We start from the raw sequence: 12,730 nt of genomic DNA on the forward strand, positions 1-12,730 counted from the left end.
AAACATTTGTCAAGTTTTATGCTAGGAATTGTGCTGAAGGTATGAAGACGCTTAATTTGGTTTACAATTCCAAAAAGGGGTTTCGGAATAGCACATTGAAATACTCCAGAAAGTGAGTGTTCCATCCTATTTTTAAGGTTTCCATACATTTTCTGCTATTGGATATAATAGAGGGGGAACTGGGACCATCTAGTCTAATCCCCTTTATTAAGAGATGAGGAAACTCTAAAGATTAAGTGACTGGCACAAGGACAGCCAGTCAGTGCCTAAACCAGCATAGAATTCCTCTTCCTCATTCCCAAATGAGTTCTCCTACTGCAGTGCCTGTTTGCCGATTCATTCTCTTACTAATCTTTTAGAGGAAATTCTTGATTTCATCACACTAATGTTATAATTCCATCATGTATAAGTAAAACTCTAATCTGTAACCACTTCTTCTCTAGACTTAACTACTTAAATAAAATATTATTCTTTTTAATGGGGTAGAAACTATTCATGCTATAGAGTTAGAAATTGTACATGTGCAAAACTGTTGGTATCTACATATATATTCAATTACAACGTTTGTTGGAATCTTGCTATACGGTAAATACTGAGTACCAAAGATGACAGACCCTACCCTTAAGGAAGTATCAATCTAAAAGGTTTTTTTAACTGTTATGTAGAAAATAGTTTTAAAACTTCAGCTTAACTGTTGGCAAAGTAGATATAGATTGAGTTAATTTCTTAGGGTTATGCTTAAAAAAGGAAATTTAGGCAGAAAAAAAGATTAGGAAAAAATCTAATTGAAAATACTTTCTAAATTGACACATTTAAAGCTGTAGGGTTTCTCATCATTATGTATTTAACCTGCTCAGAATAAAGTGATATTAGTTAGAGTTTATATTTATAGTAGATGCCTTTTTTTCTCAAAGCACCTGTTGAAGATTCTGTTTCCAGCACTATAGAAACCAAACCTGATCCGAAAAAGGCCAAAGCTCTAGGAGTTTCCTCTAAAGCAAAGGTATGTTAGCTCTGCATACTTAGATGTAGAATTGCTTTTAAGTGTGTTTTATACGCTGAGTCATTCTATTAGGAAAGATCATATTATGTATGAAAGAACATTACTACTTTTTTTTTTTTTTTTTTAGGACTTTATTTGAGAGAGAGCGCGCATGAATGAGAGCACAAGTAGAGGGAGAAGGAGAAGCAGACTCCCCACTAAGTAGGGAGCCTGATGCGGGGCTTGATCCCAGGACCCTGGAATTATGACCTGAGCCAAAGGCAGATGCTTAACTGACTGAGCCATCCAGTCGCCCCTACTGTTTTTTTTGTTTTTTTTTTTAAGATTTATGTATTTATTTGAGAGAGAGCAAGCCCAAGCCAGGGGAGGGGCAGAGGGAGAGAATCCTCAAGCAGATTCCCTGCTGAGTGCAGAGCCCGACGAAGGGCTCCATCTCATGACCTGTGAGAGCCTGACCTGAGTCAAAACCGAAAGTTGGACATTCAGCTGACTGAGCCACCCAAGTGCCCCCGCTGCATTTATTATTACATGCTTATATAGAATGGGCACTCTGGCCATTTGTTTGAATATTATTTGTTTCCTTCCCTTTGCCTGGTCCTTTAACTCTGAGTTAATTTAAATAGATAATTATCTTCTAAATTGTCCAGTTGAAGCTGTTCTTTTCCTATCCTCCCTACTGTCCTCATACCAAATTTAACAAGTGCTTATTTTAGTATTTTGATCACAAGTGCTTTGAAGTATTTTTGACACTATTCTTTTTTCCCCCAGTCTTTTGCAGTTTGCAAAGCAGTTTCACATAAATGATCTCATATTTGTTTTAACTGAATGACTTCAGTGTTTGAACTAGAAATTCTGGCCTACTAGAAATAATGGGCTCTTGCTACATTTATATTAATAATTAATAATGGTTACGGTTTTGAAATTCAAGTTTTACTTTAAATACATATTCTCAGTTTTCACTATTTTCTTTCCATCTGATACAAAGATTTAGAATCTTGGATTATTTTTCAAAACCACTTTAATAATTTAAAATGTTTCTAGCGGGGTGCCTGGGTGGCTCAGTCGTTAAGCGTCTGCCTTCGGCTCAGGTCATGGTCCCAGGGTCCTGGGATTGAGCCCCGTATCGGGCTCCCTGCTCTGCAGGAAGCCTGCTTCTCCCTCTCCCACTCCCCCTGCTTGTGTTCCCTCTCTCACTGTGTCTCTCTCTGTCAAATAAATAAAATCTTTAAAAAATAACAAAATAAAAAAAAATGTTTCTAGCAAGTTTCTCTAGAAACAGGTTCAGAGAATCTCTAGTTATAATGATGTGATAGAGAAAGATTTTATATGCAGAGAAACAGAAAAGCTTTCTTGACTAAGACGTGTAAATGCCATTCAAAATGCCATTAATATGGAAAGCTGTAAGTGGTGTTGAAGATTTCAGGAAAGAAAGGAGCTGTCCAGGGGCGCCTGGGTGGCTCAGTCGGCTAAGCAGCTGCCTTTCAGCTCAGGTCATGATCCCAGGGTCCTGGGATCGAGCCCCATGTCAGGCTCTCTGCTTAGCAGGGAGCCTTCTTTTCCCTCTCCCTCTGCCTGCCGCTCCCCCCCTGCTTGTGCTCTCTCTCTCTCTCTCTTCCTCTCTCTCTGTCAAATAAATAAAATCTATTTTAAAAAAAAAACAAAGAACGGAGCTGTCCAATAAACAAAGAGTCTGTGACCCAGACCAATGATACATAGTAGTTTTCCAACTATATTACATGCCAGTACAAGGTAACCCACTTGAGTTATGTATTTGAGAATGTTACTTGAGAATGTATTATTAAAAACATTTCTGGGGGCTCCTGGGTGGTTCAGTAGGTTGGGCATCCGACTCTTGATTTTGGCTTAGGTTGTGAGATCAAGCCCTGGTCGGGCTCTGTGCTCAGGGCGTGGAGCTGCTTAAAAGATTCTCTGCCACCCCCCCCACCCCCCACCGGCTCACACTCCCTCTTAAAAAAAAAAAAAAAATTTTAGTGGGGTGCCTGGGGGGCTTAGTTGGTTAAGCATCTGACCCTTGATCTCAGCTCAGGTCTTAATCTCAGGGTCTTGAGCTCAAGCCCTGTGTTGGGCTCCATGTTGGGCATAGAGTCTACTTAAAAAAAAAAAAAGAAAAGAAACAAACATATGTTTCTGGAAATGTACAGAAAGTTAGTATGTGCAAGATTCTGTGGCTCTTCTGTTTCTTTCATGGGGAATATAACGTTGAGAGTGTCTGTTTTATAGAGAGCCCGCTTACCGGGCAGTAACATCATATTCCCAAGGACGAGTAGCCTAGCTAACCAGTGTTCCCTGAACCTTGGCTGTAGAGTGCACAAGGAAAGAAAGTGCCCAGCAAAACCAGCTTAAAGGAGGATGAAGACAAATCTGGTCCTATTTTCATTGTTGTTCCAAATGGAAAAGAGCAAAGGATGAAAGATGAAAAAGGATTAAAGGTAAGGAAGGGACAAGAACCTTCAGGAGTTTTTTGCTTTGTTTTGTTTTGTAATCAAGAACCATTTTACTGTCTGGAATTCATTTCATTGTGAAAAACTGGGTCTTTTGCTAATAAATTATAGCTTGTTTCTCTTAGGTTTATGGGAGCATTAGTTACTACAAAAGGAACTATAGAATGGAGCTATTGCCTGTTCTTCCTCCAAATGGAAAGAAACAGAAATTGTTTTAATTTTTATAATAAAAAAATGGAAAATATTAATTGATTTTTATCAACTACATATCTGTAGTAGGGTACTTGTTTAATCCTTCTTGTACCTGATACCTCAAAAGACAGATCTGGTGACTATCTGTCTAATTCATTTCTCTTTTTATGTTATTTTGGTATTTTTAGGCAGTTAAATTTTTTTGTCAGAATACATGTTTAAAAAAAATTCAAGCAGTATGAAAAGTACAGAGTGTAGTATAAGAAGCATGTCTCCCCCTAGCCCCCCTCCACAGGGAAGATATATTGCCAGTATTTTTGTGCATTACTCCAGAATTATGAATATTTCGTACTATATAGTTATATATGTATAAATGTATAGCGCTTTTTACACATGGGAGCATGCAGTACTCTTTGTTCTGTATTTTGCTTTTTTCTTTTAATGATGTTTGAAATATCTTAAAGGTCATTACATAACTGTGTGCATATATCCATTCATTCTCTTTATTGGTACATCATGTGTATGTACCTTTCTTTATCCCCAACCCACAATATAAACATTTAGGTTTCTTCTAGTCTCCCACTATTATAAACTATTCTGCCGTGAGCATTTTGAATGTAGGTACTTGTACACATATGTGAATATATCTTTATTAAAAACTCCTACTAGAATGTATGTACGTATTTAACTTTGATAGATATTACAAATTTTCCCTTTATTAAAATTGTACCAGTAGTATCCACCATGTTCTACAATAAGAGAGCATTGATTTTTCTAGTGAGAATTGCTGAATTGAAGATGTTAAGAGTTAACCTTCCAGAAGTATGACTGCTTGATAATATATTTTGCATTCATATTTAATTACAAATTAATCTCGTCGAATTTTAAAATCCTATTATATTGATTTCTGCAACTGCTTTAAATAGAATTCTCTACCTCATTTCAGTTGAACATCTCATCATCCCTTTCCCTGTTTTTTTTTTTCAGGTGCTGAAATGGAATTTTACTACTCCACGGGATGAATACATTGAGCAACTAAAGACTCAGATGTCTAGCTGTGTGGCTAAGTGGTTACAAGATGAGATGTTTCACTCAGACTTTCAGCATCATAACAAAGCCCTTGCTGTCATGGTTGATGTAGGTTTACAGTAGATAAATACACGTGTATCTCAGATCCATGAAAATACTGAGCCTTGTGAAATAACCAGAAGTTAACGTGACTTGAGAAGGAACTAGAATACACCATGTTCTTTGGCTTTAGAGTTATAGTATTACTTGATAGAATAAGTGACTGTCATAATTGTAGGTCTTAAATAGAATCTTAAAAATCTGTTTTCTTCTTGGACTCTAGTAAAATCTATAATGTACTTACCTAATAGAACTCAAATTTTTATACAGTCTTATTTGTCTTCTGTTTTAAGCACTTGGAGAGTGAAAAAGACGGTGTTATTGGTTGCCTGGATCTTATCTTAAAGTGGCTTACCCTGCGGTTTTTTGACACCAATACAAGTGTCCTGATGAAAGCCCTAGAATATTTAAAATTGCTCTTCACCCTGCTAAGTGAGGAGGAGTATCATCTTACTGAGAATGAAGCATCTTCCTTCATCCCCTATCTCATCCTCAAGGTAATGCATTGTTCTCATTCTGGAAGACTGCCCAAGTTCCCAGCTGACCTCAGTTCCCATCCTTTATTCCCTCTCCCTTTTCCATTTATTCTGTGATGATACCTTTCACCGCTCATTCCCGTGCCCCTGTTCTTCCAAGATGTGTGACGCATGGAAGGACCCTTTGCTACTCAGGAACTGCCTCAGTCGTTATTTTCCTTGTCGACTAGGTTGGAGAACCAAAGGATGTCATTCGTAAAGATGTCCGTGCCATCCTGAACCGGATGTGCCTTGTCTACCCAGCCAGCAAGATGTTCCCCTTCATCATGGAAGGAACCAAATCCAAGAACTCTAAGCAAAGAGCAGGTGAAGCAACAATTTAAATTGAGGCGTGAGTCTGTGCAGCAGTGACCTCGAAAAGAAATAGTTTGTAGATGAACCGAGGACATTTCAGTGTCTGTGTGGTTGATTCCAACCTTCCGATTTGGACTGTGGGAGTGATGAGTTGCACACTGGTGGAGCCACAGTATCAGGTGATACAGGCACTGCTCAGTACCACCCTGCTGACAAAATCAAGTGCACAGGGGCCATCTGACTCACAGGCATCCCTTTCTTCCAGGAGCACTTGCTGTAATAGTATTATATGATTGTGTGTGTGTGGTTTTTTTTAAGATTTTATTTATTTGACAGAGCACAAGCAGAGGGAGAGAGGGAGAAGCAGGCTCCCCGCTGAGCAAGGAGCCCGATGTGGGACTCGATCCCAGGACCCTGGGATCATGACCCAGGCTGAAGGCAGCCGCTTAACCGACTGAGCCACCCAGGCGTCCCTGATTGTGTGTTTTATCAGAAGGCAGTAAACAAGGAAAAATTCTAGGTAGAGCCAGAATAAGATTTTAGTTCTTCATGTATGCCAAGGAAAATGTATCTAGTAAAAATAGGTCTCGGGGCGCCTGGGTGGCTTAGTTGTTAAGCGTCTGCCTTCAGCTCAGGTCATAATCCCAGGGTCCTGGGATCAAGCCCTGCATCGGGCTCCCTGCTCCGTGGGAAACCTGCTTCTCCCTCTCCCCCTGCTTGTGTTCCCTCTCTCGCTCTATCTCTCTCTGTCAAATAAATAAATAAAATCTTAAAAAAAAAAGGTCTCTAAGCCGGAATATGTGTTGGGTCTCATTAATCTAACCTTTCTTCTCCATTAGAGTGCCTGGAAGAACTGGGGTGTCTGGTCGAGTCCTACGGCATGAATGTTTGCCAGCCAACCCCAGGGAAAGCCTTAAAGGAGATAGCGATTCACATAGGAGACAGGGACAACGCCGTGCGCAACGCTGCCCTCAATACTATCGTCACTGTGTACAACGTACACGGGGATCAAGTGTTCAAGCTCATCGGAACTGTGAGTGACTTCTCGCTGAACATTGTCAGCATGTTGTGAATTGTTAGGAGTCCGCTTTCATACCATCGCAACTCCTAAGTTTTTACCACTTTTTATTATAAACTCAACCCACCAGTGTGTCCTTGAGTCCAGATAAACCCTTGGGGGTGTCTGATCGTTGTAGGACATTTATGCTATGTCTTACTGGAAACCAGGTTTTCTTTTCTGCACCTTCTCCTCATACAGTTTGCTTTAGAAACAAGAGCTGTTTTTGAATCCTATCCTGAACTAGTCTGGGATTTATGTTCTGCCTAGAAATCTGCTCTGTAATTTTTAGTGCATTTAGTTTTTAGTGAACAAGTACTCACATGTATAATGTAGATCTGGTACCTGTCAGAGGAGAGGAGCCACAAGCCACACTCTGCAGACCCACCAGGTGCTGCTTCTGATTGCTGACTTTGAGCCGGGACCACTCATGGTTGTACCTCAGTCCACTCCAGTGACCTCTGAGTATTACATATATTTACACAGTTTTTTATACATTTTTACCTGGATTAATCTGTTTACATCCTCACTACAGGTCAGTGAAGGAGAGAAAGCAGATGGGAATTTTACAGATGATCAGCAGGGAAGCTTCTAGCCTTTCATTCACATAGTTAGTGTTGACACAGCAAGTATGAGGAAGCGTCATTTAATCTTGGACCTTTTCATTTGTAGTTCCTAATAGCCTTTCCTTTTGTATCCTTGCCTTCTTTCGTAGATTCTCTTATTGTAACAGGTTTTAACAATAGTTGATTGTAAATGTAGCTAGTGTTCTGGAAATAAACTTACCCCAACATAGTAGGTTCTGCTTGCTTCAATATGTGAATGGATATTGACTCTTGAGTCTTCCAGTTAAATTTTTTAAACTCTCCTCATATCCTGGTAGAGGGGCGTACTAATAATAAATTCAATTTGGCCTCTTTTTACAGCTCTCTGAAAAGGATATGAGCATGCTCGAGGAGAGGATTAAGCGGTCAGCAAAGAGACCTTCGGCTGCCCCAGTAAAACAGGTGGAGGAGAAACCTCCGCGCACTCAGAGCGTAAACTCCAATGCCAACATGCTGCGCAAGGGACCAGCCGAGGACATGTCCTCCAAACTCAAGTATGTAGATGGAGACAGTTGTCTAAGAACATCTCGGTGGCCTTTGCCTCATGTGCTTAATGCTTATCCTGTAACATAATCTTGAGTTCCTCTAGCCATTACCATGCATGCCAGAGTGTCTGGGGAAATGTCTTGTAACCAAATGTTTAATTCTTCAGTCTTCATTGTCTTTGTCTTTGTCTCAAAACCACTTCTAAATAGTCTTGTGCCTTCTTTCACTGCTTTTCCGTGGACAGAATTATGTATCGCACTTATAGGATGTAAGTACTGCCTGCTAATTTCTCATTAGCAGGGCTCTTATATCTTTCTAACTTCTGACTTGGATTCATCCCCTCTGGAGGGCGATTGGTTTAGAGTTTAGGTTAGAGGGTGTCCATCAGTATCCCATGAATCAAGCCTCCCCAGAAGTCCACTGGCTAGCAAAAATGGCAACTCAGTGTCATGGCGAAATTATTGGTTCACCTTTGTCCTTGTGTTATACCTGGCCATGCTCAGGTTCCTATTCTTCAGATAAAGCTAATAGGTAAAATGCATGCAAACCAGAATTGGCATAGGGACTCAAAATACTGCCTTCTGAGCAAGACAGCTCTCTTTTGGGCTATGTCCATTATCTAATGTTAACCAACTTGAATTTGGAAACCTTAAATACAGATCGCTTGGATGTAACACTGGCTCTGACCTGTCAAGAGTGAATATTCCTAAAAAGAGATGACTGTCCCTCAAAGTCTAAAGTATACCGAGCACTGCATGGAAGAATGCTTATAATTAGAAAAACTTAAAATACTGGTTAATTTGGCAGAAAAGAACCAGCCAGCCTAGATTTATCTTAAATTTTTGCCCAAGTAGAGAGCTTTGAGTCAGTATATTTTATTAATTATTTTCTGCCCCATCTGGAATAGCAGTACAAGGTTTGTTGGCTTTAGTGAACTAGAGAGAATTTGGAAGGTACTGTAAATACAAGGTAAAATGATCTGCTTCGTGAGCCAGAGTTGTTGCCATTGAAGGCACTTGCTTAGACTCAAGGACTTAAATCATTCAGGGGGGCTGAAACCAGAAGTTGAATATCTGTCTTGAAGCTTTGGGGCAACTGGCAGTGTGACTCTTGCTCTTTGGTTCAGAAGTCTCTTTAGTTCAGGAGCCTCCTTTTGCTTTCCTTAGCCAAGCCCGAAGCATGAGTGGGCATCCAGAGGCAGCCCAGATGGTGCGCCGAGAATTCCAGCTGGATCTAGATGAGATTGAGAATGACAGTGGTACGGTCCGATGTGAAATGCCAGAGCTGGTTCAGCACAAACTGGATGACATTTTTGAACCGGTCCTTATTCCCGAACCCAAGTAAGTTAATCTCTTTCATTTAAGTGTCAGCAGTGCATGATCATGAGAGTGCATACGTGGAAAGAGCTTTCTGTGTAGTCACAATTTTTTGGAACTGATTACTGTATGGCTGGTGACAGTTCTTTTACTCAGACCTGGAGCTAGTGGAGAACTGCGTAATTCCAACTCGCTGGGATGTCTTGTAAGATTGAATTTTTTCCCTTTGCTCTGCTCTCTAGAATCCGGGCTGTTTCTCCACACTTCGATGACATGCACAGTAATACAGCATCCACAATCAATTTCATTATCTCCCAAGTAGCCAGTGGTGACATCAACACGAGCATCCAAGCTCTGACACAGGTAATGGGGGTATGACCCCTGACAGTAATTCCATTGGCAGCAGAGGCTGGACGAGTGGTGGCTGCATACAGGTCACAGAGTTAAAGGAGGTAGGCAGCGTTCAGCACTGCCCTGATGAAAAAGTGCACAGGGACCACTTAGTGTCATCACTTGCTTCCCAGGAGGTGGCTCTCATAGATCCTTTCTCTTTATGCTTGCATTCATTCACCAGAAGCTGGAGCTACAGCGCTGAGTAAGTAGGGACCAAATCTCATGGAACTTACTTACTAGTGGACAGAGAAAATAAGTAAACAAGAAAATATCAGATAAGAGCAACTACTGTGTAAATAGAACTCAAATGGGGTGATCAGAGAGAGGAGCTGAATAGTTACTTCAATTGGTGGTCAGGGATGCAAGCAGAGGGAACAGCTAGTACAAAGGCTATCGGGTAGGAATGAGCTTGGATATTCAAGGAAACGATTCAAGGCCCATGTGCCCAGAGCAGAGTGGGCAAGGGGGAGAATGGTACAGAATGAGATTTGAAAGGTGAACAGAGATCACATCATGTAGACCTTTAAAGCCGCAGGGTGTAGGTTGTTTGGATTTTAAGTGTGATGGGAAACCATTAGAGAATTTTGAGCAAAGAAGCTACATGTTTTTTACAAATCATTCTCTTCTGCTTCCGTTTCCTAACAATCTAGTCCTAAAGCCAGTAAGTTGGTAGAGCAAGGTAGGTATCCACCTTGTGGCAAGGTGGTGAGGGTGGGGAACCATCGTGGCCCAGTTGCGAGGGTCTCAGAGCCCAAGTGTTGTGAGGATGGTGTCATATAGGAGCGGTGATGCAGAGTCAGGAGTCAGAGCCCAAGCAGGGTGAAGAGGATGTCATGCAGGCAGCCACTCTGGCATGATAGTAGGATCCCAGGCAAGGTGAGGAGGATATCCATGTGTGTTGCAGGGGGCGGGGCAGCATGCAGGTGGCTCAGAATGGGGAGTCAGAGCTGAAGCAGTAGACATCTGCATGGGGAAGGACTGGGGACAGAGATGGGAGATCGGTTACATACAGAGGGATTATTCAAAGAAATATAAGGAAAATAGAAGCCACGTTTTTTTTCTTTTCTTTTTTAAGATTCTATTAGAGAAAGCATGAGCAGGGGCAGAGGCAGAGGGAGAAGCAGACTCCCCACTGAGCAGGGAGTCCAACTCGGGGCTCAATCCCAGGCCCCCCAGGATCATGACCTGAGCCAAAGGCAGATGCCTAACCGGCTGAGCCACCCAGGCACTCCTGAAGCCATGTTTCTTACTGTCCGAAAAGAGCACTACAAATATGAAAGGAAAGCAAAATAGAATAAACTCTGGCATTGGACCAGAATTAGATTAGATGTGTCAGTATGAACTCATGATTTTCAATACAGCGATGTAGAAATAAATATCAATGTAAATGTATGTATATGTGTGGTATAAATGTATGTTACAGGTATACATGTATATATATATAATACACATATATTCCCTAATTCTTTTCATTGAAAGGACCTGAGAACAGCAATACCCCAACAGCAACAAGCACCCCCAAAACTTGGCTTCTAAATACCATTTTCCACTAAAAGGGAATGAGGGCTCTTTGGAGAAGGGGTAGATTCTAGGGCTGAATTAGAAAAAGTACAAGATAATCCTGGAATATCGTATTGTACCTGACAGTAAGGATAGGCTCAAAGAATGATAGGGACATGTCAGAAGGACCCGGTGGCCAACTGTTTGAACAGGGGACAGTTTGAGCATCAAAATCAATAATGATAGTAATGACGTATAACCCAATGAACTGAATAAAATTCAGGAAATAGATTCAATAAAATTTAACAAAATAGGAAACCCCAAGTCCATGTCCATGTAAATTAAAAATTTATTTATTTATTTTTTTAAGATTTTATTTATTTTATTTGAGAAAGAGAGACAGAGAGCACGAGAGGGAAGAGGGCAGAGGGAGAAGCAGACCCCCTGCTGAGCAGGGAGCCCGATGCGGGACTCGATTCCGGGACTCCAGGATCATGACCTGAGCCGAAGGCAGTCACTTAACCAGCTGAGCCACCCAGGCGCCCTAAATTAAAAATTTAAAGAAAAATGAGATAGTTTCATAGTACCTCCCCACAAAATACAAAGGACTAATATACAAAGTGTAACTAAGAAATACAAAATACTTTTGAGTAATTTGACAGTACAGAAGCTTAGCAGACACCAACTTGAAGTGCTCAAAGTGAACATCAGTATTAGGACAAGATAAAATCATGTGCCACCTTGTAGGATCCAGTGAGAATTCAGCATCACTTTGCTGACATTCCTAATGTCATCTGATCATGAAGAAACCTCAAAAAAATGCAAAACTAAGGGATATTTTACAACCGTCAAGGTCAAGAAAGTCAAGGAAAGACTGAGCATTGGTCTAGACTGAAGGGAGATTAAGAGACATGACTAACTAAATGCAGTGCATGATTCTAGAATGGCCTTTAGCTATGAAGAACGAGATCAGGGCAATTGGAGTAAATGGAATGGGGCCTGAGGATTAGACTGTAATAACGTCAATACTAATTTCCTGATTTTGTGTTGCCTCCTGAGTATGAAGGAGAATGTCCTTGTGACGAAGAAATACACAGTAAAGTGTGAGATGGGCATGGAGCATCACATTGACAACTTACTCTCAGCTGATTTGGGATTTTATAAGTTCTTTTACAATACTTCCGACATTTCTATAATGTTTGAACTTTATTTTTACTAGAAAATGTCTCTCTGGCCACTCTCTCAAGACCAGATCTGTTAGGAAGCTATGACTGAAATTCATATGAAAGATATTATCACGTGCACTAGGATTATCACAGTGGGGAAGAAAAGTGGATGGTTCCAGGGTATCTTTCATAGGTAGTGTCCACAAGACTTGGAGACAGATGGGTTGTGAAAAGTAAGCTAAGAAAAGAATCAAGAGTAACTCCATGATTTTTGGCTTGAGCACCTGGGTGGATGGATAGTGGTGCTGAGAATGGGGAAGCTGGAGGAAGAACAGTCTTGAGAAGTTGGAAATTAAGAGCTCTGTCTTTGCTGTGTTGAGTTTGAGCAGCCAGTTACACATCTCCACGAAGACAGATGGCTGGAAATAGGAGAATTGGGAATCTTAGTACAAGATTTTTGCTACTGTTTGACAAATAGTCTCCTGTTAACAGTTTTAACCTTGGAGGGACTCTAGAAAATAGTGACTTGAATACATGCATTCCTGCTGCCTTTCTCTATCAACTTCAGTCCAAACCCATCTGCATTTTCTGA

At 40.8% G+C, this 12,730-nt stretch overlaps 1 protein-coding gene and 1 non-coding gene across 5 annotated transcripts in view; both read left to right on the forward strand.

Annotated features, from left to right (window-relative positions):
• CKAP5 (cytoskeleton associated protein 5) overlaps window positions 1–12,730 on the forward strand; it is a 102,542-nt gene that overhangs the window by 73,339 nt on the left and 16,473 nt on the right. For all 4 annotated transcript variants that reach the window (XM_045893776.3, XM_054511941.2, XM_045893775.3 and 1 more), the window contains 9 exons: window positions 915–1,003; window positions 3,328–3,453; window positions 4,645–4,794; window positions 5,079–5,282; window positions 5,492–5,627; window positions 6,455–6,648; window positions 7,599–7,771; window positions 8,930–9,103; window positions 9,322–9,442. In XM_045893776.3, coding sequence (XP_045749732.1) covers window positions 915–1,003; window positions 3,328–3,453; window positions 4,645–4,794; window positions 5,079–5,282; window positions 5,492–5,627; window positions 6,455–6,648; window positions 7,599–7,771; window positions 8,930–9,103; window positions 9,322–9,442 — 1,367 coding nt within the window. The remainder of the gene's footprint in view (window positions 1–914; window positions 1,004–3,327; window positions 3,454–4,644; window positions 4,795–5,078; window positions 5,283–5,491; window positions 5,628–6,454; window positions 6,649–7,598; window positions 7,772–8,929; window positions 9,104–9,321; window positions 9,443–12,730) is intronic.
• Window positions 5,752–5,862, forward strand: LOC123858138 (small nucleolar RNA SNORD67). The gene has a single exon (XR_006794094.1). It is a non-coding gene; the product is annotated as a small nucleolar RNA SNORD67 (small nucleolar RNA).

Source organism: Mirounga angustirostris, unplaced genomic scaffold, assembly GCF_029215605.1.
Source record: "Mirounga angustirostris isolate CCGP_5_RB_7025 unplaced genomic scaffold, mMirAng1.0.hap1 SCAF_13, whole genome shotgun sequence".
NCBI lineage: Eukaryota > Metazoa > Chordata > Mammalia > Carnivora > Phocidae > Mirounga > Mirounga angustirostris.